The 25710-nt window shown below is 41.0% G+C and overlaps 1 protein-coding gene across 4 annotated transcripts in view; it reads left to right on the forward strand.

Annotated features, from left to right (window-relative positions):
* Positions 1-7814: 7814 nt before the first annotated feature.
* LOC121554148 (multiple PDZ domain protein) overlaps positions 7815-25710 on the forward strand; it is a 71917-nt gene continuing 54021 nt past the window's right edge. For all 4 annotated transcript variants that reach the window (XM_045211913.1, XM_045211914.1, XM_045211916.1 and 1 more), the window contains exons 1-6: positions 7815-7913; positions 10973-11058; positions 13977-14143; positions 23513-23674; positions 24174-24313; positions 25205-25418. In XM_045211913.1, coding sequence (XP_045067848.1) covers positions 11043-11058; positions 13977-14143; positions 23513-23674; positions 24174-24313; positions 25205-25418 — 699 coding nt within the window. In that variant the 5' untranslated portion in view covers positions 7815-7913; positions 10973-11042. The remainder of the gene's footprint in view (positions 7914-10972; positions 11059-13976; positions 14144-23512; positions 23675-24173; positions 24314-25204; positions 25419-25710) is intronic.

Genomic DNA, 25710 nt, shown 5'->3' on the forward strand with positions numbered 1-25710 from the left:
TGAAGACATCAAAACTATGAAATAACACATATGGAATCATGTACTAACCAAAAAAATGTATTTTATATTTGAGATTCTTCAAATAGCAACCCTTTGCCTTGATGACAGCTTTGCACACTCATGGCATTCTCTCAACCAGCTTCACCTGGAATGCTTTTCCAACAGCCTTGAAGGAGTTCCCACATATGCTGAAGACTTGTTGGCAACTTTTCCTTCACTCTGCCGTCCGACTCATCCCAAACCATCTCAATTGGGTTGAGGTCGGGGGATTGTGGAGGCAAGGTCATCTGATGCAGAACTCCATCACCCTCCTTCTTGGTAAAATAGCCCTTACACAGCCTGGAGGTGTGTTGGTTCATTGTCCAATGATAGTCCCACTTAGCCCAAACCAGATGGGATGGCGTATCACTGCAGGATGCTGTGGTAGCCATGTTGGTTAAGTGTGCCTTGAATTCTAAATAAATCACAGACAGTGTCACCAGCAAAGCACCCCCACACCATAACACATCCGTTCACCCACACCGCGTCTCACAAAGACACGGCGGTTTGAACCAAAAATCTCCAATTTGGACTATAAAATATATTTTGATTTGTTTAACACTTTTTTGGTCACTACATAATTCCATATGTATTATTTCATCGTTTTGATGGCTTCACTATTATTGTACAATGTAGAAAATAGTAAAAATAAAGAGAAACCCTGGAATGAGTAGGTGTGTCCAAACCTTTGACTGGTACTGTATATATCAAATCTAATCAAATCAAATTGTATTCATCACATACACGTGTTTAGCAGATGTTATTGCGGGTGTAGTGAAATGCTTGTGCTTCTAGCTCTGACAGTGCAGTAATATCTAACAAGTAATATCTAACAATTTTCCAACATATACCCAATACACACCAATCTAGAAAGGAATGGAATTTAAGAATATAAACATATATGGACAAGCAATGACAGAGCGGCATGGACTAAGATACAGTAGAATATTGTAGAATAGAATACAGTATATACATATGAGATGTGTAGAGCAAGATATGTAAACATTATTTAAGTGACTAGTGTTCCATTTCTTAAAGTGGCCAGTGATTTCAATAGGCAGCCGCAGCCTCTAATGTGCTAGTGATGGCTATTTAACAGTCTGATGGCCTTGAGATAGTTGCTGTATTTCATTCTCTCGGTCCCAGCTTTGATGCACCTGTACTGACCTCATCTTCTGGATGATAGCGGGGTGAACAGGCAGTGGATCAGGTGGTTGATGTCCTTGACAATCTTTTTGGCCGTCCTGTGACATCGGGTGCTGTAGGTGTCTTGGATGGCGGGTAGTTTGCCTTGCAAAAATATTCATCCCCCTTTGCGTTTTTCCTATTTTGTTGCATTACAACCTATCATTTAAATTGATTTTTATTTGGATTTCATGTAATAGACATTCACAAAATAGTCCAAATTGGTGAAGTGAAATGAAAAAAATAACTTGTTTAAATAAATCGGAATAAAAAAATTACGGGAAAGAGGTGCATGCATATGTATTCACCCCCTTTGCTATGAAACCCCTAAATAAGATCTGGTGAAACCAATTACCTTCAGAAGTCACATAATTTGTTAAATAAAGTTCACCTGTGTGCAATCTAAGTGCCACATGATCTCAGTATATATACACCTGTTCTGAAAGGCCCCAGAGTCTGCAATACCAACTAAGCTAGGGGCAGCACCAAGCAAGTGGCACCATGAAGACCAATGAGCTCTCCAAACAGCTCAGGGACAAAGTTGTGGAGAAGTACAGATCAGGGTTGGGTTATAAAAATATCCGAAACTGAACGTACCACGGAGCACCATTAAATCCATTATTAAAAAAGGGAAAGAATATGGCACCACAACAAAGAGGACCGCCCACCAAAACTCACGGACCAGGCAAGGAGGGCATTAATCAGAGAGGCAACAAAAAGATAAAATATAACCCTGAAGGAGCTGCAAAGCTCCACAGCGGAGATTGGAGTAACTGTCCATAGGACCACTTTAAGCAATACACTCCACAGAGCTGGGCGTTACAGAAGAGTGGCCAGTAAAAAGCCATTGCTTAAAGAAAAAAATAAGCAAACACATTTGGTGTTTGCCAAAAGGCATGTGGGAGACTCCCCAAACATATGGAAGAAGGTACTCTGGTCAGGTGAGACTAAAATTGAGCTTTTTGGCCATTAAGGGAAACGCTATGTCTGGCGCAAACCCAACACCTCTCATCACCCGAGAACACCATCCCCACAGTGAAGCATGGTGGTGGCAGCATCATGCTGTGTGGATGTTTTTCATCGGCAGGGACTGGGAAACTGGTCAGAATTGTAGGAATGATGGATGGCGCTAAATACAGGGAAATTCTTGAGGGAAACCTGTTTCAGTCTTCCAGAGATTTGAGACTGGGACGGAGGTTCACCTTCCAGCAGGACAATGACCCTAAGCATACTGCTAAAGCAACACTTGAGTGGTTTAAGGGGAAACATTTACATGTCTTGGAATGGCCTAGTCAAAGCCCAGACCTCAATCCAGTTGAGAATCTGTTGTATGACTTAAAGATTGCTGTACATCAGCGGAACCCATCCAACTAGAGGGAGCTGGAGCAGTTTTGCCTTGAATAATGGGCAAAAATGAATAGTTATGCACACTCAAGTTTTCTGTTTTTTTGTCTTATTTCTTGTTTGTTTCACACAAAAAAATATTTTGCATCTTGTGTTGTGTAAATCAAATGAAACAAACCCCCCAAAAATAGAACTGTTTGGCCATAATGACCATCGTTATGCTTGGAGGAAACAGGGGAAGGCTTGCAAGCCGAAGAACACCATCCCAACCGTGAAGGACGGGGGTGGCAGCATCATGCTGTGGGGGTGCTTTGCTGCAGGAGGGACTGGTGCACTTCACAAAATAGATGGCATCATGAGGAAGGAGAAGTATGTGAATATATTGAAGCAACATCTCAAGACATCAGTCAGGAAGTTAAAGCTTGGTCACAAATGGGTCTTTCAAATGGACAATGACCCCAAGCTTGCTTCCAGAGTTGTGGCAAAATGGCTTAAGGACAACAAAGTCAAGGTATTGGAGTGGTCATCACAAAGCCCTGACCTCAATCCTATAGAAAATTTGTGGGCAGAACTGAAAAAGAGTGTGTGAGCAAGGAGGCCTACAAACCTGACTCAGTTACACCCGCTCTGTCAGGAGGAATGGGTCAAAATTCACCCAACTGATTGTGGGAAGCTTGTGGAAGGCTACCTGAAACGTTTGACCCAAGTTAAACAATTTAAAGGCAATGTTACCAAATACTAATTGAGTGTATGTAAACTTCTGACCCACTGGGAATGTGATGAAATAAATAAAAGCTGAAATAAATCATTCTCTCTACTATTATTCTGACATTTCACATTCTTAAAATAAAGTGGTGATCCTAACTGAACTAAGACAGGGAATTTTTACTAGGATAAAATGTCAGGAATTGTGAAAAACTGAGTTTAAATGTATTTGGCTAAGGTGTATGTAAACTTCCGACTTCAATTGTATAAATATATATATATAGAGAGAGAGAGAGAGAGAGAGAGAGAGAGAGCTCATCTCTTGGCAGTAGTACTGTAGACTACTTTATCACTGACCTCAACCCAGAGCCTCTCAGAGCGTTCACAGTCAGCCCACTGACACCCCTATCAGACCACAGCAAAATCACAGTCTACTTGAACAGAGCAATACTCAATCATGAGGCATCAAAGCCAAAGGATCTGAATAATATTAAGAAATGCTATAGATGGAAGGTAAGTAGTGTCGAAACCTACCAAAAAACAATTAGGCAACAACAAATTCAATCCCTTTTAGACAACTTCCTGGACAAAACATTCCAATGTCATAGTGAAGGTGTAAACTTGGCAGTAGAAAACCTAAACAGTATATTTGACCTCTTAGCTACCCTATCAAATCTAAAAATCTCTAACAGAAAACGGAAGAAAAGTAACAACAGTGACAAATGGTTTGATGAAGAATGCAAAAACCTAAGAAGGAAATTGAGAAACCTATCCAACCAAAAACATAGAGACCCAGAAAACCTGAGCCTATGCCTTCACTATGGTGAATCACTAAAACAATACAGAAATATACTATGGAAAAAGAAGGAACAGCATGTCAGAAATCAGCTCAATGTAATTGAAGAATCCAAAGACTCTTAACACTTCTGGGAAAATTGGAAAATACTAAACAAACAACAACACGAAGAGCTATCTATCCAAAACGGAGATGTATGGGTAAACCACTTCTCCAATCTTTTTGGCCCTATAACAAAGAACTAACAGCAAAAAAAGATACATGATGAAATGCAAATCTTAGAATCAACTATTAAAGACTACCAGAACCCACTGGATTCTCCAATTACATTGAATGAACTACAGAACAAAATACAAACCCTCCAACCCAAAAAGGCCTGTGGTGTTGATGGTATCCTCAATGAAATGATAAAATATACAGACCACAAATTCCAATTGGCTATACTTAAACTTGTTAACATCATCCTTAGCTCTGGCATCTTCCCCAATATTTGGAACCAAGGACTGATCACCCCAATCCACAAAAGTGGAGACAAATTTGACCCCAATAACTACCGTGGGATATGCGTCAACAGCAACCTTGGGAAAATCCTCTGCATTATCATTAACAGCAGACTAGTACATTTCCTCAGTGAAAACAATGTACTGAGCAAATGTCAAATTGGCTTTTTACCAAATTACTGTACGACAGACCACATATTCACCCTGCACACCCTAATTGACAAACAAACAAACCAAAACAGAGGCAAAGTCTTCTCATGCTTTGTTGATTTAAAAAAAGCTTTTGACTCAATTTGACATGAGGGTCTGCTATACAAATGGATGGAAAGTGGGGTTGGGGGGAAAACATAAGACATTATAAAATCCATGTACACAAATATCAAGTGTGCGGTTAAAATTGGCAAAAAACACACACATTTCTTTCCCACAGGGCCATGGTGTGAGACAGGGATGCAGTTTAAGCCCCACCCTCTTCAACATATATATCAATGAATTGGCGAGGGCACTAGAACAGTCTGCAGCACCCGGCCTCACCCTACTAGAATCTGAAGTCAAATGTCTACTGTTTGCTGATGATCTGGTGCTTCTGTCACCAACCAAGGAGGGCCTACAGCAGCACCTAGATATTCTGCACAGATTCTGTCAGACCTGGGCCCTGACAGTAAATCTCAGTAAGACAAAAAGAATGGTGTTCCAAAAAAGGTCCAGTTGCTAGGACCACAAATACAAATTCCATCTAGACACCGTTGCCCTAGAGCACACAAAAAACTATACATACCTCAGCCTAAACATCAGCGCCACAGGTAAGCTCCACAAAGCTGTGAACGATCTGAGAGAAAAGGCAAGAAGGGCCTTCTATGCCATCAAAAGGAACATAAAATTTGACATACTAATTAGGATCTGGCTAAAAATACTTGAATCAGTTATAGAACCCATTGCCCTTTATGGTTGTGAGGTCTGGGGTCCGCTCACCAACCAATAATTCACAAAATGGGACAAACACAAAATTTAGACTCTGCATGCAGAATTCTGCAAAAATATCCTCTGTGTACAACTAAAAACACCAAATAATGCATGTAGAGCAGAATTAGGCCGATACCCGCTAATTATCAAAATCCAGAAAAGAGCCGTTAAATTCTATAACCACTTAAAAGGAAGCGATTCCAAAACCTTCCATAACAAAGCCATCACCTACAAAGAGATGAACTTGGAGAAGAGACCCCTAAGTAAGCTGGTCCTGGGGCTCTGTTCACAAACAAAAACAGACCCCACAGAGCACCAGGACAACAACAACAACAACAACAACAACACAATTAGACCCAACCAAATCATGAGAAAACAAAAAGAGAATTACTTGAAACATTGGAAAGAATTAACAAAAAAACTGCAAACTAGAATGCTATTTGGCTCTAAACAGAGAGTACACAGTGGCAGAATACCTGACCACTGTGACTGACCCAAACTTAAGGATAGCTTTGACTATGTACAGACTCAGTAAGCATAGCCTTGCTATTAAGAAAGGCTGCCGCAGGCAGACCTGGCTCTCAAGAGAAGACAGGCTATGTGCACACTGCCCACAAAATGAGGTGGAAACTGAGCCTCCTAACCTCCTGCCAAATGTATGACCATATTAGAGACACATATTTCCATCAGATTACAGAGATCCACAAAGAATTCGAAAACAAACCCAATTTTGATAAACTTCCTTATCTACTGGGTGAAAAACTACAGTGTGCCATGACAGCAGCAAGATTTGTGACCTGTTGCCACAAGAAAAGGGCAACCAGTGAAGAACAAACACCATTGTAAATACAACCCATATTTATGTTTATTTATTTTCCCATTTGTACTTTAACTATTTGCACATTGTTACAACAATATATATATACATAATATGACAATAAAGCCCTTAAATTGAAATTGAAATTGAAATTGAAATTGAATTGAGAGAGAGAGAGAGAGAGAGAGAGAGAGAGAGAGAGAGAGAGAGAGAGAGAGAGAGAGAGAGAGAGAGAGAGAGAGAGAGAGAGAGAGAGAGAGAGAGAGAGAGAGAGAGAGAGAGAGAGAGACGTTAAATTCTACAGCTATAAATTAAAATATTTTAGATTATGGTAAATATAATTTGTGTCTATACATTAAAAGGGCAATCCGCAGTTGAAATAATAACAAAGCGGTCTTACATTTGACATTTTAGTCATTTAGCAGATGCTCTTATCCAGAGCGACTTACAGTTAGTGCATTCATCTTAAGATAGCTAGGTGAGACAACAACACATCACAATCTTATTAAATACATTTTCCCTCAACAAATAATGTATTATCAAAGTCTGTGCTAGCTAGTCTTCCTGCCTCTGTTTTTGTAAAAAGCTGAGGAATGGGGAAATATAACCACTCTCAAATTTATAGACAGAGCTATGGATGCCAGGACTGACAATCCAATATAACAAAAATTATAGTTTTAAGCATATTTTGAGGGTATACAGTGTATATTTACATTAGCAATGTTTACAATCATTGGAGTAAAACAAGCTTATATTTTGGGTTCTGATGGGGTACGACAGTTGAACTAAGCTCATGATACATTTATAAGTTATACTTCAAGAATCAATGGATATATATAATTAATTTATTATTCAAAAAATTACTGTAGCAAGTGCAGATTTCCCCTTTAATTAGTTATTTATTTTTGATTGAGAACACTGATGTCATTATTGATAGGCATAGGTACTGAAGTATATTGAGAAACTATTCTGCACCAAGTTGAATAGGTTTCAGTACCCCTACGCTGCGAGTAATCAGAATAGCACAGGAGATCAGCACTTCACAATGTGAAGCACAGATGGAAAGATAAAGATCTGTTATCTATGTTTTGGCAAATAGATAAGACTGGGTACATTTACATTTACATGATAAACAAAGGGTACCCTTGTTTATCATTCTTGCCAGGGATCATTTATGCAATAGCAGACATGCCTTTTGCAATACCCATGATTATGAAAAATAGACCCCCTTATAAAATTGCCCAATGCATATAAAGTAAATCCCCAATCAAGTCTGTCTGAGAGCAATACTTGAGATGATTGAGATGCAGAACAGCAGGCTGCACTTTAGGCCTAGTTGTCATGGTATCCACCAAGCGGCGCTTGTGACCTCCCAATAAACTTCCACCGTCTCTCCCATAGCTGGTCTCTAGCTCAACTCTCCGTGACGCTGTTGCTGCAAATGTCTATAGAATATCGAGTTACAATACGCCCCATCTTTAAGCCCAGTATATGCGCCGTTAGCCGGAGTACAACAGGACAGGATACGTCCTGTGTAAGCCGTCAGCCAAGGGTCAACGCCTATGTAAGTTTCCTTCGTTCGTATAATACTACTTTCAATGCATTTGACAAGCTAAAAGTTAATAGGCGTTTCGGATACATATGTAACGCAGATTTCCGATTTCGGATTTTGAGCGACAATGTTGCTATTGTAAAGGCTATGTTCTCTGCCGCTCGCGCGGTCAATGTTTCCGACGATATCTGCATTTTCTCTGCCACAGGCTATATTATACGTTTATAGTTTTGTGGGAATGTTTCAAGCACTTTGGCGGTTTCATTACGTTGTCACAACGTGATACAACTTCTTTGGCGTCTCTGATAATATCGGAAACCTGTTGATTCACTGTCCCGGAGAAGAGATGGAGAAGGAGGGGGAGTTGAGTAAAGCGGATTGTATTCATTGCCTTCTGTAGCCGAGGCGAGGCTAGATTTAAAATAATACTATGTAAACGTATAAACATACAGTGCCGACACTTGTACAAACACATTTCAATTAGAAAAATATGCCTTGAGTGAGCGGTGAATGAAAACTATGCTATAGTGGGGTTATGGATCCATACATAGCCTAGTTATAACTATCCCAGCTAGCACATAACGTTTCTTTGAGCTTGGTGAGAGCCAGTGGCGTGTATTGATGGATGCTAAGGGAAGCCAGGCTTCCCCAAAAAAATTATCAAGAAAAAAAACCTGACAATTTATATTTTGTCTCTCTGTGTTTCATAATTTTCCTTCAATTCGCAAGAGGCTGAATCTATCTCTCCAGAGAAAGCATCTGAGCGAGCGAAACAGCGCCCCTCTGTCTCTGTATGTGTAGCACATCTATCTGATGCTGTCTGGTCAAAAAGAGCATGAGATTGTTGCCGCCCGTAGCATTGAATGCAAGGGAAGCCAGAGAGCATTTGGCCACCCTTGATAAAAAATAAAGTATAAAATAATAGCCAATCAGCTTTGAGCTAAACTTAGTGAGCTCAACTGTGAATGGTCCTGGCGCACCAAAAAAAAGTGTCAATTGAAGCCTTTTTGGATTTGGCTTCATACCAATCACATCACATCTAGAGCAAAACGTCAAATGACAGAAAAAACTTGAATTGTTGCATCTCGCTGTGTTGTCCTTCGGTAGCTAGCTTGCTAAAATTGGCCCTTTCCTAAATTAGCCATGGATGGAGGGAGGGATTTGGGTTTGGCTTCCCCAGTGATTTTACTGGGAATGGTGCATGATAGTTGCTTGGCTTTGGAACATTCTCAGCACATTTAAGGATCTTGACAAAACGTTATTTTCTTGGTATTTCATTACTTTAACAGATCGTTTTTAAAAGTGCAAACATGGTTACATTTAATTCCAATTTTGGTGATGTTCTAGGAACGTTCTCCAACTGGTTTGACGTTGGGAATGTTCTCAAATAGTACAGAGAAGCTTAATAAACAATGTTATTCTGTGGGAATTTCAACATTTCAATTTCAATACTTCAGCATAACATTTCCAACAGGTTTCCTCATGGTTCTATTTAAAGTCATGTTCTCAGAACATTAAGAAAACTTTCCATAAAAACCACAAGAAAACATTAGTAACGTTCAAAGAACATTTGTAAGAATGTTATTTAAAAACCTATACATTCTGTTCTCAGCGTCAACAAAACTCTATCCTCGATCTTGTTAAGTGTGTTCAGGTGTGTTGGCCACACCCACTCATTTGCCACACCTGATCTTAATGAGTGCTTGTTTCCTTTGAAATGTTCACATACATTCTTAGAACGTTTTCGTTTTACCGGTCAGGAAACTTATAGCTTCGTTCCCAGAACCAATTGGAAACCAAAAACGTATGTTCCCACAACTACCAAGAAACCAAATGTGCTAGCTGGGATCCCTAGCAAAAACCCCTTCAAGAAAACATTATCCTATTGGCTAGGCTATCTGTTTGTCCAAACCTAGTGATAGGCCCAACATAAAGCTTGAAGTTTTTTCCATTTTAGTTTCAAATTCGTTTTTATATTAGGTGACAAAAATTGCTATCGTCTGTAAGTTTATAGACATTTGCTGTAAATATAGCCTACAGATAGGCCTATAGGCTATTCTATGGCTGATGATGCCATGCGACTCGGGTATTCAGCATATGCACCTGCACCTAATTATTGAGCTAATATAGGATTTAAGCAAATTAAATAATATGCCAACAAACAATTAAGATCCTCCCCATACCACTTCTTATTGATAATGGATAAATGCAATTAAATAAACTGTTTTCTATCAATTTGCATGCATGGTATGACTGGAGTGGGTATGATAAGGTTACAGAGCAGTTAGTGAGACGATTTACTGTAGTCAAACTAAATATGCAATATTTAACTTCCAGGTTTTTGTACATTATTGTATAAAAAAATACATTTCATTCACATTAGAACATTGACTTTACCTGCATCACTTAACCTTTCAGTTTTAAAAGCATCACTGTGCCTTGGTATGGTAACTTATTTCTGAATGTATTAATGAATACTTGATTTACAGTAACTGAGAAGTGATATGGCTATTGATTAGGCTACTGAGCATAGAATCAGAACACCTGCCTGTTTGGCCAAACATGCATAGTAAATGACTTTGCCTAGGCCACACAGATGCCTGGCGGTGACATACATGTCACAAAGCCATTGCCAATGTCAATTAAGGCCCCAGGAATGGCAATTTGGCAGATGTTAATCCCTCAATAAGAGCATTAGTCAAATACAAAGGCCCCATCAACCTGTATGTGCCTAGTAAAGACCTACTTCTTCTAGTAGTATTGTAGCACCTGCATCTTTAGCTGAACAATTTGTATTTGATATTTTATGTCCTGTGAAAAATGAAAATTCAGAGAGTAGGCTGCTGAGATGTTTTAATTGTCTGTCAGTCAGTAAGAACACACTCTCAGAGTGTACTCGGATATAAACATTAAATGAGTAAGTAGGCAATGTGATAATGATTGACAAAAGTAGCATTGCAACAACACTCGTCATGGTTTCATGTTGGTGTCGTATTCATTTGGCCAAAAGTCAAAGGTCAAATAGGGGGTGCTTATATGGAGGGTGTGTAACACATATGTGTATTTTGCAGGCCTTGACTACGGGAAGAGTAACACTCTCCGGTTGATAGGCAGCTATCACATCTACCGGGAATAAAATACATGATTGAGACAATGGGTAAGTGATCTGTCAATTTGTGTTAGAAAATAGTTGATTGCTAATGTTGTCAGTTATGTGCAAGGTCTCACAACGTGAAAAGAGTGAGAGGTGATAATGTTTTGATGAAGAGAGTGAATTAGATTGACGTTGTTTGTTTCTCTCTTACTCCCCATCTCCCATCCAAACATTTAAAAAACGGACTAGGCCTCTGTTATTGTAAAATCAACCTATTTCTTTAACAAACACAGAGCCTGAGGAGAATCCTTGTTATGCATGCTTGAACACTCAGCTACGAAAACAACAACAAGGTACAAGCCGTTAACAGAGAAATGTGTCTGTCGAGACTCTCGTGTTATTGGTTTGTTTACTGTCTGTGCACATAAGGTGGGCTAGCTCTCAGAACGAACTCTGCTTTGGAACTTGTGCACGCCCTATTAGGTGTTAGTCACAGTCCGCGGGCCTCGAAAATTGCCCCGTCCTCCTCAACCGGAGGACGTCAAACCCATCCTTGGCTAACAAGCCGCTTTGAGGAGGCGAGAGAAGAGCTTATGCAGGGTCGAGCAAGCAAACTGTGGAGGACCCTTTTTCTCTGGTTGGCCAGTCCGGGCCTGTGCGTCTCCGCCGAGCCAAAGCTATCAGCAAATCATTGTTATTCTGAAAGAGAACATCATGTTGAATGGATGTTTATTTTTTTATTTTTGTCTGGTGCAAAGGCCAGAGCTACATGATTCTGATATTCTAAGCTCCGTTGAACAGTGGTCGAACTCAGCTAAGCCTCAGGATGGTCGATGTGTGTCTCTCCCTCTCCTCTCCTCTCTCCTCTCTCTCTCTCCCTCCTCTCTCTCTCTCTCCCCTCTCTCTTTCTTTCCTTGCCCATGAATCATTCACATAGTGCTTCACACATTAGCAAGCATGTTTGGGTCCGTGTATCAACAGGAGCATGTGTTACTTACAGTAGATAAAGACTTTAGAAGTCTTCCAAAGACTCTGAAGTCAGTAGTAGAATAGACTTCACATTCCTTCAACACTGGGCCCCTCAGGGGTGTATTCTTAGTCCCCTCCTGTACTCCCCTTCACCCACGACTGCGTTGCCGCACACGACTCCAACACCATCATCAAGTTTGCTGACGACACAACAGTAATGAGACAGCCTACAGGGAGGAAGTCAGAGACTTAGCAGTGTGGTGCCAGGACAACAACCTCTCCCTCAACGTCAGTAAGACCAAGGAGCTGATCGTGGACTACAGGAGAACGAGGGGAGAGCACGCCCCCCATCCACATCGCTGTACTGGAGTGGGTCGAGAGCTTCAAATTCGTTGGTGTCCACATCACTAAGGACTTAACATGGTCCACACACACCCACACATTAGTGAAGAGGGCACGGTAGAGACTGAAAAGTCCACGGATCCGCCAAAAAGTTCTACAGCTGCACCATCGAGAGCATCTTGACTGGCTGTATCACCGCTTGGTATGGCAAATGCACCGCCCTGGACCGCAAAGCTATACAGAGAGTGGTGCAGACAGTCTAGTATATCAGGCAGTGTCAGAGTAAGGCCTGAAAAATTGCCAAAGAATCCAGCCACCCTAGCCATAGACTGTTCACTCTGCTACCGTCTGGCAAATAGTAATGAAGCATTGGCTCTCGGAACAACAGTCTCTGAGACAGCTTCTACCCAGAAGTCATAAGACTGCTAAATAGCCAGACTGCTAAATAGTAAATGAATGGTACCTGAACTATCTGCACTGACCCTATCTTGCACTGACCCTACGCACACTCACTAGATTATATATACACACCATATACACACTCACTCACACACACTACATTGGCACTGTCACACAAAACCCACACACATTCACATACAGTACATATGCACACACACATTACACACACGCGCATACCGACACAACACAAATACACATGCACACACACATACACTTTTAAACTCATCCTATGCTGCCTGCTGCTACTCTGTTCTCTATTTTACTCGTATTATGATCTATCCTGATACCTCGTCACTTTACCCTGCCTTTATGTACATACTGTATCTACCTCAAATACCTTATTATTATTATTATTATTATTATTATTATTATGATCTATCCTGATGCCTCGTCACTTTACCCTGCCTTTATGTACATATCTACCTCATATACCTTATTATTATTATTATGATCTATCCTGATGCCTAGTCACTTTACCCTGCCTTCATGTACATATCTACCTCAAATACCTTATTATTATTATTATTATTATTATCTATCCTGATGCCTAATCACTTTACCCTGCCTTTATGTACATATCTACCTCAAATACCGCGTACCCCTGCACATTGATCTGGTACTGGTACTCCCTGTATATAGCTTGTGTAATTTAGTACCCTTGTGTTACAATTCTTTTATTTTTTATTATTATTGTTTATTGCATATTTGGGAAGCAGTGCAGGCTGCTGAGGGGAGGATGGCTCATAATAATGGCTGGACTGGAGCAAATGGAATGGCATCAAACACATGGAAACCATGTGTTTAATGTATTTGATACCATTCTGCTCTAGCCATTACCACGGGCCCGTCCTCCCCAATTAAGGTGCCACCAACCTCCTGTGTTGGGAAGGGCTCGTAAACAAGCGTTTCACGGTAAAGGCTACATCTGTTGTACTCGGCGCATATGAAATGAATACAATTTGATATCTCAGCAATCCATCCTAAATAAACACTGACAACATAATAAGAACACTTTGATGTTTAATTACAGGATGTTTTAGAGAAGTCAAAGGGGGCATGTCAACCTCCTAACTGTACTCAATTTCAAAACACTTGCGTTGATCACCATGCATGTTCATACTGATAGCTATCCCCCTGCCCCATCTCTCTTCCACTCTTTTCTACGCTGCTCCCTCCCCATGCGGTCACTGGACTATGCAACGCTTTTGCAGATACCCAGCGTGCCTTGCAGGCAGTGGAGCGTCTCCAAGCCAAGCTAAAGGAGCGTGGGGAGGTCCCCACCGAGGAGAAGCTCAGCCTGCTCAAGTCAGTTCTCCAGAGCCCCCTGTTCCACCAGATTCTGGCCCTTCAGAAGTCTGTCCAGCTCCTCAAAGACCAGGTGGGTAAGATCAGGTCGCAGGGGTGTTGGGATGTAGGGTCACTAAGTTAGTTAGCTAACTTTGATGAACAATATCAAATATACAGTGCCTTCAGAAAGTATTCACACCCCATTTTGTTGTGTAACAGCCTGAATTTAAAATATACTGAACAAAAATATAAACGCACCATGTAAAGTGTTGGTCCCATGTTTCATGAGCTGAAATAAAAGATCCCCGAAATTTTCCATATGCACAAAAAGCTTATTTCTCTCACATTTTGTGCACAAATTTGTTTTCATCCCTGTTAGTGAGCATTTGTCCTTTGCCAAGATAATCCAGCCACCTGACAGGTGTGGCATATCAAGAAGCTGATTAAACAGCATGATCATTACACAGGTGCACCTTGTGCTGTGGACAATAAAAGGCCACTCTAAAATGTGCACTTTTGCCACACAACCCAATGCCACATATGTCTCAAGTTTTGAGGGAGTGTGCAATTGGCATACTGACGGCAGGAATGCCCCCAGAGCTGTTGCCAGAGCATTGAATGTTAATTTCTCCAGCATAAGCCGCCTCCGTTGTTTTAGAGAATTTGTCAGTACGTCCAACCGGCCCAGGACCTCCACATCCGGCTTCTTCACCTGTGGGATCGTCTGAGAGCAGTCACCCGGACAGCTGATGAAACTGAGGAATATTTCTGTCAGTAATATGGCCCTTTTGTGGGGATAAACTCATTTGGTGGGCCTGGCTCCCCGGTGGGTGGGCCTGGCTCCCAAGTGGATGGGCCTATGCCCTCCCAGGCCCAGCCATGGCTGCGCCCCTTCCCAGTCATGTGAAATTCATAGATTTACAGTGGGGGAAAAAAGTATTTAGTCAGCCACCAATTGTGCAAGTTCTCCCACTTAAAAAGATAAGAGAGGCCTGTAATTTTCACCATAGGTACACGTCAACTATGACAGACAAAATGAGAAAAGAAAATCCAGAAAATCACATTGTAGGATTTTTTATGAATTTATTTGCAAATTATGGTGGAAAATAAGTATTTGGTCAATAACAAAAGTTTCTCAATACTTTGTTATATACCCTTTGTTGGCAATGACACAGGTCAAACATTTTCTGTAAGTCTTCACAAGGTTTTCACACACTGTTGCTGGTATTTTGGCCCATTCCTCCATGCAGATCTCCTCTAGAGCAGTGATGTTTTGGGGCTGTTGCTGGGCAACATGGACTTTCAACTCCCTCCAAAGATTTTCTATGGGGTTGAGATCTGGAGACTGGCTAGGCCACTCCAGGACCTTGAAATGCTTCTTACGAAGCCACTCCTTCATTGCCCGGGCGGTGTGTTTGGGATCATTGTCATGCTGAAAGACCCAGCCACGTTTCATCTTCAATGCCCTTGCTGATGGAAGGAAGTTTTCACTCAAAATCTCACGATACATGGCCCCATTCATTATTTCCTTTACACGGATCAGTCGTCCTGGTCCCTTTGCAGAAAAACAGCCCCAAAGCATGATGTTTCCACCTCCATGCTTCACAGTAGGTATGGTGTTCTTTGGATGCAACTCAGCATTCTTTGTCCTCCAAACACGACGAGTTGAGTTTTTACCAAAAAGTTATATTTTGGTTTAATCTGACCACATGACATTCTCCCAATCCTCTTCTGGATCATCCAAATGCACTCTAGCAAACTTCAGACGGGCCTGGACATGTACTGGCTTAAGCAGGGGGACACGTCTTGCACTGCAGGATTTGAGTCCCTGGCGGCGTAGTGTGTTACTGATGGTAGGCTTTGTTACTTTGGTCCCAGCTCTCTGCAGGTCATTCACTAGGTCCCCCCGTGTGGTTCTGGGATTTTTGCTCACCGTTCTTGTGATCATTTTGACCCCACGGGTGAGATCTTGCGTGGAGCCCCAGATCGAGGGAGATTATCAGTGGTCTTGTATGTCTTCCATTTCCTAATAATTGCTCCCACAGTTGATTTCTTCAAACCAAGCTGCTTACCTATTGCAGATGCAGTCTTCCCAGCCTGGTGCAGGTCTACAATTTTGTTTCTGGTGTCCTTTGACAGCTCTTTGGTCTTGGCCATAGTGGAGTTTGGAGTGTGACTGTTTGAGGTTGTGGATAGGTGTCTTTTATACTGATAACAAGTTCAAACAGGTGCCATTAATACAGGTAACCAGTGGAGGACAGAGGAGCCTCTTAAAGAAGAAGTTACAGGTCTGTGAGAGCCAGAAATCTTGCTTGTTTGTAGGTGACCAAATACTTATTTTCCACCATAATTTGCAAATAAATTCATTAAAAATCCTACAATGTGATTTTCTGGAGAAAAAAATTCTCAATTTGTCTGTCATAGTTGACGTGTACCTATGATGAAAATTACAGGCCTCTCTCATCTTTTTAAGTGGGAGAACTTGCACAATTGGTGGCTGACTAAATACTTTTTTCCCCCACTGTATTTATATTGACTGATTTCCATATATAAACTGTAACCCAGTAATATTGTTGAAATTATTGCATGTCGCGTTTATATCTTTGTTCAGTATAGATTACTTTGAGATGTTTTGTTACTGGCCTACACACAATACCCCATAATGTCAAAGTGGAAGCCTAAATAGGTTCAGGAGTAAAAATGTGCTTAACAAGACGCATAATGAGTTGCATGGACTCACTCTGTGTGCTTTAATAGTGTTTAACATGATTTTTGAATGACTACCTCATTAAAAAAAATATTTTTATTTTATTTAACCTTTATTTAACGAGGTAAGCCAGTTGAGAACAAGTTGTCATTTACAACTGTGACCTGGCCAAGATAAAGCAAAGCAGTGCGATAAAAACAACAACAACACAGAGTTACATATGGGATAAACAAAAATGTACAGTTCATAACACAGTAGAAAAATTTAAAATCTATATACAGTGTGTGCAAATGTAGTAAGTTATGGAGGTAAGGTAATAAATAGGCCATAGTGCAAAATAATTACAATTTAGTATTAACACTGGAGTGATAGGTGTGCAGAAGATGATGTGCAAAAAGAGATACTGGGGTGCAAATTAGCAAAATAAATGACAATATGGGGATGAGGTAGTTGGGTGGGCTAATTACAGATGGGCTGTGTACAGGTGCAGTGATCGGTAAGCTGCTCTGACAACTGATGCTTAAAGTTAGTGAGGGAGATAAGAGTCTCCAGCTTCAGAGATTTTTGCAGTTCGTTCCAGTCATTGGCAGCAGAGAACTGGAAGGAATGGCGGTCAAAGGAGGTGTTGGCTTTGGGGATGACCAGTGAGATATACCCGCTGGAGCGCATACTACAGGTGGGTGTTGCTATGGTGACCAATGAGCTAAGATAAGGCAGGGATTTGCCTAGCAGTGATTTATAGATGACCTGGAGCCAGTGGGTTTGGCGACGAATATGCAGTGAGGGCAAGCCAACAAGAGCGTACAGGTCACAATGGTGGGTAGTATATGGGGCTTTGGTGACAAAACGGATGGCACTGTGATAGACTACATCCAATTTGCTGAGTAGAGTGTTGGAGGCTATTTTGTAAATGACATCGCCGAAGTGAAGGATCGGTAGGATAGTCAGTTTTACGAGGGCATGTTTGGCAGCATGAGTGAAGGAGGCTTTGTTGCGAAATAAGAAGCCGATTCTATATTTAACTTTGGATTGGAGATGCTTAATGTGAGTCTGGAAGGAGAGTTTACGGTCTAACCAGACACCTAGGTATTTGTAGTTGTCCACATATTCTAAGTCAGACCCGCCGAGAGTAGTGATTCTAGTCGGGCGAGCGGGTGCAGGCAGCGTTCGATTGAAGAGCATGCATTTAGTTTTACTAGTGTTTAAGAACAATTGGAGGCTACGGAAGGAGTGTTGTATGGTATTGAAGCTCGTTTGGAGGTTTGTTAACACAGTGTCCAATGAAGGGCCAGATGTATACAAAATGGTGTCGTCTGCGTAGAGGTGGATCTGAGAGTCACCAGCAGCAAGAGCGACATCATTGATATACACAGAGAATAGAGTCAGCCCAAGATTTGAACCCTGTGGCACCCCCATAGAGACTGCCAGAGGTCCAGACAACAGCCCCTCCGATTTGACACATTGAACTCTATCTGAGATGTAGTTGGTGAACTAGGCGAGGCAGTCATTTGAGAAACCAAGGCTATTTAGTCTGCCAATAAGAATGCGGTGATTGACAGAGTCAAAAGCCTTAGCCAGGTCGATGAAGACGGCTGTACAGTAGCTCTGTAGCCTACACATACAATTATCTGTAAGGTCCCTCAGTCGAGCAGTGAATTTCAAACACAGATTCAACCACAAAGATCAGGGAGGTTTACCAATTTTTAGCATCTACCTATTGGTAGATGGGTAAAAATTAGAAGCAGACATTGAATACCCTATGAGCATGGTGAAGTTATTAATTACACGTTGGATGGTATATCAATACACCCAGTCACTACAAAGATACAGGCGTCCTTCCTAACTCCGTTGCCGGAGAGGAATGAAACCGCTCAGGGATTTCACCATGAGGCCAATGGTGACTTTAAAACATCTACAGAGTGTAATGGCAGTGATGGGAGAAAACTGAGGATGGATCAACAACATTGTAGTTACTCCACAATACTAACCTAATTGACAGTGAAAAGTGTGGCAAAAAATGTGGCAAAGCAATTAACTTTTTGTCCTGAATACAAAGTGTTATGTTTGGGGAAAATCCAACACATTATGGAGTACCACTCTACATATTTTCAAGCATAGTGGTGGCTGCATCATGATATTGGTATGCTTGTAATCATTAAGGACTGGGGAGTGTTTCAGGATAAAAAAGAAACGGGATGGAGCTAAGCACAGGCAAAATCCTAGAGGAAGACCTGGTTCAGCCTGCTTTACACCAGATACTGGGAGATTAATTAACCTTTCAGCAGGACAATAACCTAAAACGCAAGGCCAAATCTACACTGGAGTATTCTTACCAAGAAGACAGTGGCCGAGTTACAGTTTTGACTTAAATCTGCTTGAGAGACTTACCCAGAAAGACTCACAGCTGTAATCGCTGCCAAAGGTAATTCTAACATGTATTGATTTTTTTTTATATGTGTTTATTTTAATTTTTAATTTTAATGTGTTTATTTTTATTTTTTCTTCCACATTGACATCACAGAGTATTTTGTGTAGATCATTGACAAAAAAATTGCAATTATATCCATTTTAATCACATTTTGTAACACAACAAAATGTGGAATGGTGTGAATTCCTTCTGAAGGCACTAGCTCTTGATTTTCTGTTTTATTGTCAAGAAACCTAAACTTGGGTTGTTTAGGAGTGTCCAGTAGGGTTGGGCCGATTTTATATGATTAAATCGAATATCATGATATTTGACATTGACAATATATCGTGAAGTGCAAGACCATACTCTATTTGACCTTTACACATCAACTCTGTGCAGTTTTATCAGTTAGGCTGTATCAGTATGTTGAAAATGAAGTCTAAATAAATGAACTAAGCCTCATTCTGTCACCATACTAAGATTATTTAATGAGAATGTGACTATAATATCGAAAATAAGCACAAAAATGGCACAGTCTGAAATGATCTAGTCATTAACAGTCATTAACAGCGCAAAATGGAGAAGCAATTGTCAAGTCAACTGGGCTGGTTTATCCCATGCTGTGGATATGGAGATAGTTTAAAGGGATAGTTCTCCCAAATTACAAAATTACATATTGGTTTCATTAAAGCCAGACTCAGTATGTCCCAAATAAAATATCACATTTTCTTTTGTTTAATATATGTCGAAATGGATAAATTAAAACTTAATTTGCCATTTGGGTCACTTCAAAGTGATACAAAATATGTTTATACGAGTTATAAGTACAGCAGCTTTGTTTACAAATTGCAGGGCAGATTTCTCCAGGTAATTATGATCTGTTGCTCTGATCCATCCACTACTACAGCAACACATCAACAATACAAATAGGCCTCTCTATATCCCTCTAATTATAAACAAGACATTATAAATGATAGTTGAATGATACAGAAAAAAAGTGTAATTTAGCTGACAAATGCGTGTGGTAACGGTTTATATATTGGCTCATGGCTGTCAGTCAGTCTGTCTACACCTTTTTGGGATGTAGTCCGCCATAAAACCAACAGAAGAAGAGGTCCGTCTGTCTGTCTGTCAGCCGATGATTCATAGCAGAGGATTTTTGAAAACACCGGCGGGTCTGTAACAAAGTTACTCTGTTGCGCTAGCTTGATTTTCTGAATAAATCTGGGAACTGGAATTGTGGGCGATTTTCATTCAGCAAGGCAGGGATTCCTCACTCACGACAAATGCCAGCATCACGCTGCTGTGGACAGGGCCAATGATAATCGCGAAAGCCTGAGCTAGCTGTCTACTCGTAAATGAAACTACAGTACAGTAGTTACACAGCAAGCTAGCGAGCTAATTTAGCTGGCTAGCAAACAGCTGTCGATATATTCAAGCGTTGCTAAATGTGCAAACCGGTGGTGTAGCCTACTATAGTGAAGAAGAAAAAAATGTGCACTTGCAAACTTTGCTGGAGTTGTTAGCTGGTTTACTATTGCAACCTTTTGATGGCAAATTTATTTTACAATTCAACATAGGCTAGCTAGTTGCTAAGGGTCGTCCTTGCACTGCAAGACTGAGATCAAGCAGGTAACGGCATTATTGTTGCATAACAGTATATTTTTGTCTAGCTCTGTAAATTTGAATTTCATTTTACTGCTGTTATGTTAATAGGTGACTTGTAAATTGTTATTTTATAATACAGCAGCCTGCATGCTTTTTGTAACTAGAAGAGGCCTACTGGTTGATCTTGATCAGAGGGTGGCTTGCCCAACAGCTGCTTAAGAACACTCAGGTAGCCTAGACTCTAGAGCATGTTATGACGTCTTGCCTTGGTTTGTAACAAAATATAAAATGTAAACAAAATGACGAAACTGACACATACTGAGTCTGGGTTTAACCTCTAAGCAGTCTATGGACAAGGTATGACAGCAATCCATGCATTGATTGTTTTTGTAATTTGGGTGAACTATCCCTTTAAGAATGAGGGTTAGGGTAGCCATCACTCTAACCCTTACAGGGGGTCATAAACATGACCCAATAAAGTAAACATAGACTTAACCTCAACCCATCTCTCATTCCAACTCCCTAACTGGTCTTTAAATCTTTGTCCACATTGTAGATAAATGTGTTAATGGCATAGCTGCAGACTCAGCTCGTCTTTTCAATGTAGCTTTAAATATGTGCCATCTTCTTTCAAGATCAGGATTGACCATGTATGGTCTTTGCTGCAAGAGTATTATTATGTCTAGTAGTTAGAATGAAAGAAATTACTGCTACCTGTTTCAGTCTTGATTTGGTCTGCATTGAAACCAATTGAATTATTCAGGCTCCAGACAGACTTTGCTTTTTTTCTTCTCAAATCATGTATTACTGTGGTCATATTGCAGTCCGAGTTCATCTGGGCACTTTTAATAAGGTTATATAAGCAGACACTACCAGGCAAAGCCAAAAGGCCTCATCGGCTTATCTAGGGCCCATGAGAAATTTAGATTTGTTTTTGCCCAAGAAAGAGCTCTGGTTAGGTCACTGTGGGAAGGGTCAGGGTGAGTGCTTGAGACAGAAAATATGTGAGCTATGCAGTGGTAGGCAGGGATGCTGCTACAGCTTTTCTTTTTTTTCACCCCTGAAGGAATTCAGATTATAAAGTCCTTGCAGGCATTTTTTTGTGCGCCAGTGCTTTATAGCTTATTTCAGCAGTGTCACATTCCTTAGCACAATGTAACAATCCATTCCACACAGTATAGCATGGGTAACTGTGTGTGTGTGTGTGTGTGTGTGTGTGTGTGTGTGTGTGTGTGTGTGTGTGTGTGTGTGTGTGTGTGTGTGTGTGTGTGTGTGTGTGTGTGTGGCATGCTAAACTATTGCTCTTCCACCCTAATGTTTTCAAGCTAAAATAAATTAGCAATGGAGTCTATGTTTATAGATAAAGTGAATCAAAGAAAACATTAAATAATGTAAATTCAATTTAGAGGAACAGAGATTAAGCTGAGTGCTTGCAATACAAATATACTTTCTGGCTTCCTTAGGCAAAACCAATTTGTAGGAAAGATTTAGTTAGTGTTTTTGTTGTCAGTCAATGCCTAGACCCACACATAGTCTGTCTGTCTACTCCCGCCAGTAGTGCTTAGCACTGTCGGTGTCGCTATGGCGACAGGGCCTGCTCGCAGAAGAGAGAGGCCGCCGCCGTGTGAAGTGGGGCAGAAACAAATTCTTAAATGTGCAAGACTGGAGCTTTAATCCTCTTAGCCCGGCTGGCTAACAAAGCTTGTGTATGGGACAGCAACTTGAGCGCTACGCTAACTTAGCCTAGCCTGCAGGGTTTTTCTCTTTACAAAGGCTAAAACCTCACCATAGGCTACTGGCTGGATGATATGTCAGTTAGTGTGTCAAAAATGCTTCGTCAATATGCTAAGCACAAGTTCAAAAGGGCAACCAAATTCAAGGATGCTATATTTCAAACAAAGTGCTTATGAAGCAATGCGCTAGTCCTTTTGGATCACATTCAAATGAATCATAAACAAACATTAGAGCCAATAAGCAAATGAGATTCAAAAACATAGTTTTACACATTGTCTAATTCATGTAATCCATTAGTCACAGAAACACAGTGGTTGCAGCCCATTTATTGAGTAGCATATCAAGGCATCCAGATGGCTATGATGGAAATATTATATTGTGGCAGAGTCATTGTTGGATCCACTGAAAGGCTATTATCTCTGAAGGAATAGACTGCTATAGATCCAGCTAATCACTGTTGGGTAACGAGCTGGCCTGCCTCCCACGCTCCTAGGCTCCTAGACTTAGTTCGATTTTGGAAATTCACGAAATTAGCCTCTGTTTATTTTAACAGCAGTGATGGCAGGTTTTTGGTTAGAACTTGATTGGATCGGCTTGTGTGGCCTCATTTTGCATATTAGTGACACTCAATGCAATGCATGTATGTAACAAAGTGTGACAAGTAAACATGGTTTGTGTTGATATATCCAAAAATAAAGCTGTAATTTTGTGGATTAAGCCTGTTTCTGGCGAGATGTATAATTCCTACCGTCACACCATTGAATATATTTGATTTCAAATACTTAGTTATAGTGTGTGTGATCACGTCTGTCTAACTTCAATCAAACAACTGCCACAAATTCAATAAACAGCACTTCAAAACTATAACAGCCAACAGCTTTTAGCAGCTGCTCTTTTTTATAAACAGTACTGAGTTTACACAGTTTGCCATATATCAAAATGTTGCAAAACCTAGAGTTCTTGAATGCAACACTTGTTGACTGTATTTCCATTGATTTTTTCAGGGTGGTGTCACATCAACACTTAGCGGTGACCTGAGTGAATGCTACACATCAGCCCAGGCCAATGGTGGCCATCTTGCCTACCCAGAAGCCTCCACTAGTATACAGATCAATGGGAGGCAATCGCCTGAGGAGTTTGAGCACATCATTCGCTCCATGGCTCAGGTAAAGACCTGTTTGGATATAACGCAAGCATTTCATACATTTTGAGTTATGTCATCACAGCAAGTAACTTTCTTTTAGATACACATATATTAAGAGGTACATATTTCATTATATGGTTGGTTGTTTTTGTTTGTAATCTGACTTGACTTTTGCACAAATGCTGTTGGTGGTACTATTTCTCTACATCCCTAGACTGTAAGAAATGTATTATCTCCAGAAATATATCTTGATAATCACAAGCAAGGCTGGTTACACTCCCGGTCAAGCTAGCTAAATATTCAAAGACAAGTGCGCACTACACTACACTACACTACACTACGCAGTGTTTAGTGTACACTCTTGAGTGACTTCAAATAGACTTCAGAGGAGAGTGTGTGTCTTTGCTGCTGCTGGGAGAGGGGGTAAGAAGGAGGGCTAACATTGTGTGTGTGATATATATGCGTACATTTGTGTGTGTGCGTCTGTGCATATGCCTGCGTGTGCCTGCGTGTGTGTCTAGGGGCGTTACGTGATGTACATGGAGCTGGTGAAGCCGCTGTCTGGGGGTCTGGGCTTCAGCGTGGTTGGCCTGAGGAGCGAGAACCGTGGGGAGCTGGGCATCTTCGTCCAGGAGATCCAGCCCGGGAGCGTGGCCCACTGGTATGGGAACGTTAACAAGGGTCATGCCCAGCAGATTAATCTGGTTGAAATGACATCATTATAACCAGAAACCCAGTTTTGCCCACTGGGTCAACCGTTGATTATCTAATGTGTTAGTGATGGGCTGGAACAAAAGCCTGCCCACCCTGTAGCAGACAAATCTGGTTGAAATGAAGTCATTAAAACCAGAAACCCCGTTTTTGCACATTCCAGCTGAATCAACAGTTGATTATCTGATGTGTAAGTACTGGGCTGGAACAAAAGCCTGCCCACGCTGCATCTCCCCAAGACCATAGTGGATGACTACTGTCTTTTTCGACCTGCATCTATTCAACAGTGAGATTATCCGCAGTTCTAAGCTTTACAGCCCATTAGATAATCAGCTGTTGACAATCAACTATTCAATAATGAATTTAGTTGCACTGAGACCGCATCTTATGAAATAGGTTTGACCTTGAGTCATCAATGAAAACTTAACAATATATGACATTAAAGGAATAGTTCACCCAAAATTACATATTGGACAAAACTACTAAAAAGTTACCACTTACAGCTGCAATATGTCACTTTTTGGGCGACCTGACCAAATTCACATAGAAATGTGTGTTATAGATCTGTCATTCTCATTAAAAGCAAGTTTAAGAACCGGTAGATCTGTTATATGTGCGCTATTTTGATGCCTCAATATTTTTGTTTAATTGGAAAATATATTTCACAGCGGTTTAGATGCTACAATTCTCTACACTATACTTGCTTATTTTGTCACAAACTGAAATTAAGCAAACTATTAGAATTTTAGCAACCAGGATGTCATACTGTAATTTTGGTGAACTATCCCTTTAATTGATGTCAATTATATATTTTATCATGAGAATCCTCCTGTTCCCACAGCGATGGGAAGCTGAAGGAGTCAGATCAGATCTTGGCCATCAACGGTCAACCCCTGGACCAGACAGTGACCCACCAGCAGGCCATAGGCATCCTGCAGAGAGCCTCTGAGCACGTGCAGCTCACCATAGCCAGAGGACCCATCCCTCAGCTGGCCAGCCCCGTGGTGTCCCGTACCCCCTCCGCTGCCAGCACCCTGTCTGCCCACTCCAGCGCGGTGAGGAGAATGCACACACAGAGGCTTGTGGAAGCATACATAAACACATTAGCACACACACAAACATGAACACACTCACATTCTGCGCACACACACACACAAACAAACTATGGTGTCCTACATTCCCAGGGGAGCTAGCGTCATGCATGACCACTCTAGCGTGATGAGGAACACACAGACACAAAAGCAACCTTCATACACAGACGGTTGTATAACGTTAGTTCACTGAGGCACACACACATACACAATAATACTTAACGTATTCCTTCTCGCTCCTTGTGGAGCAAAGGGC

The sequence above is a fragment of the Coregonus clupeaformis genome, chromosome 39 (genome assembly GCF_020615455.1).
Source record: "Coregonus clupeaformis isolate EN_2021a chromosome 39, ASM2061545v1, whole genome shotgun sequence".
Taxonomy (NCBI): Eukaryota; Metazoa; Chordata; class Actinopteri; order Salmoniformes; family Salmonidae; genus Coregonus; species Coregonus clupeaformis.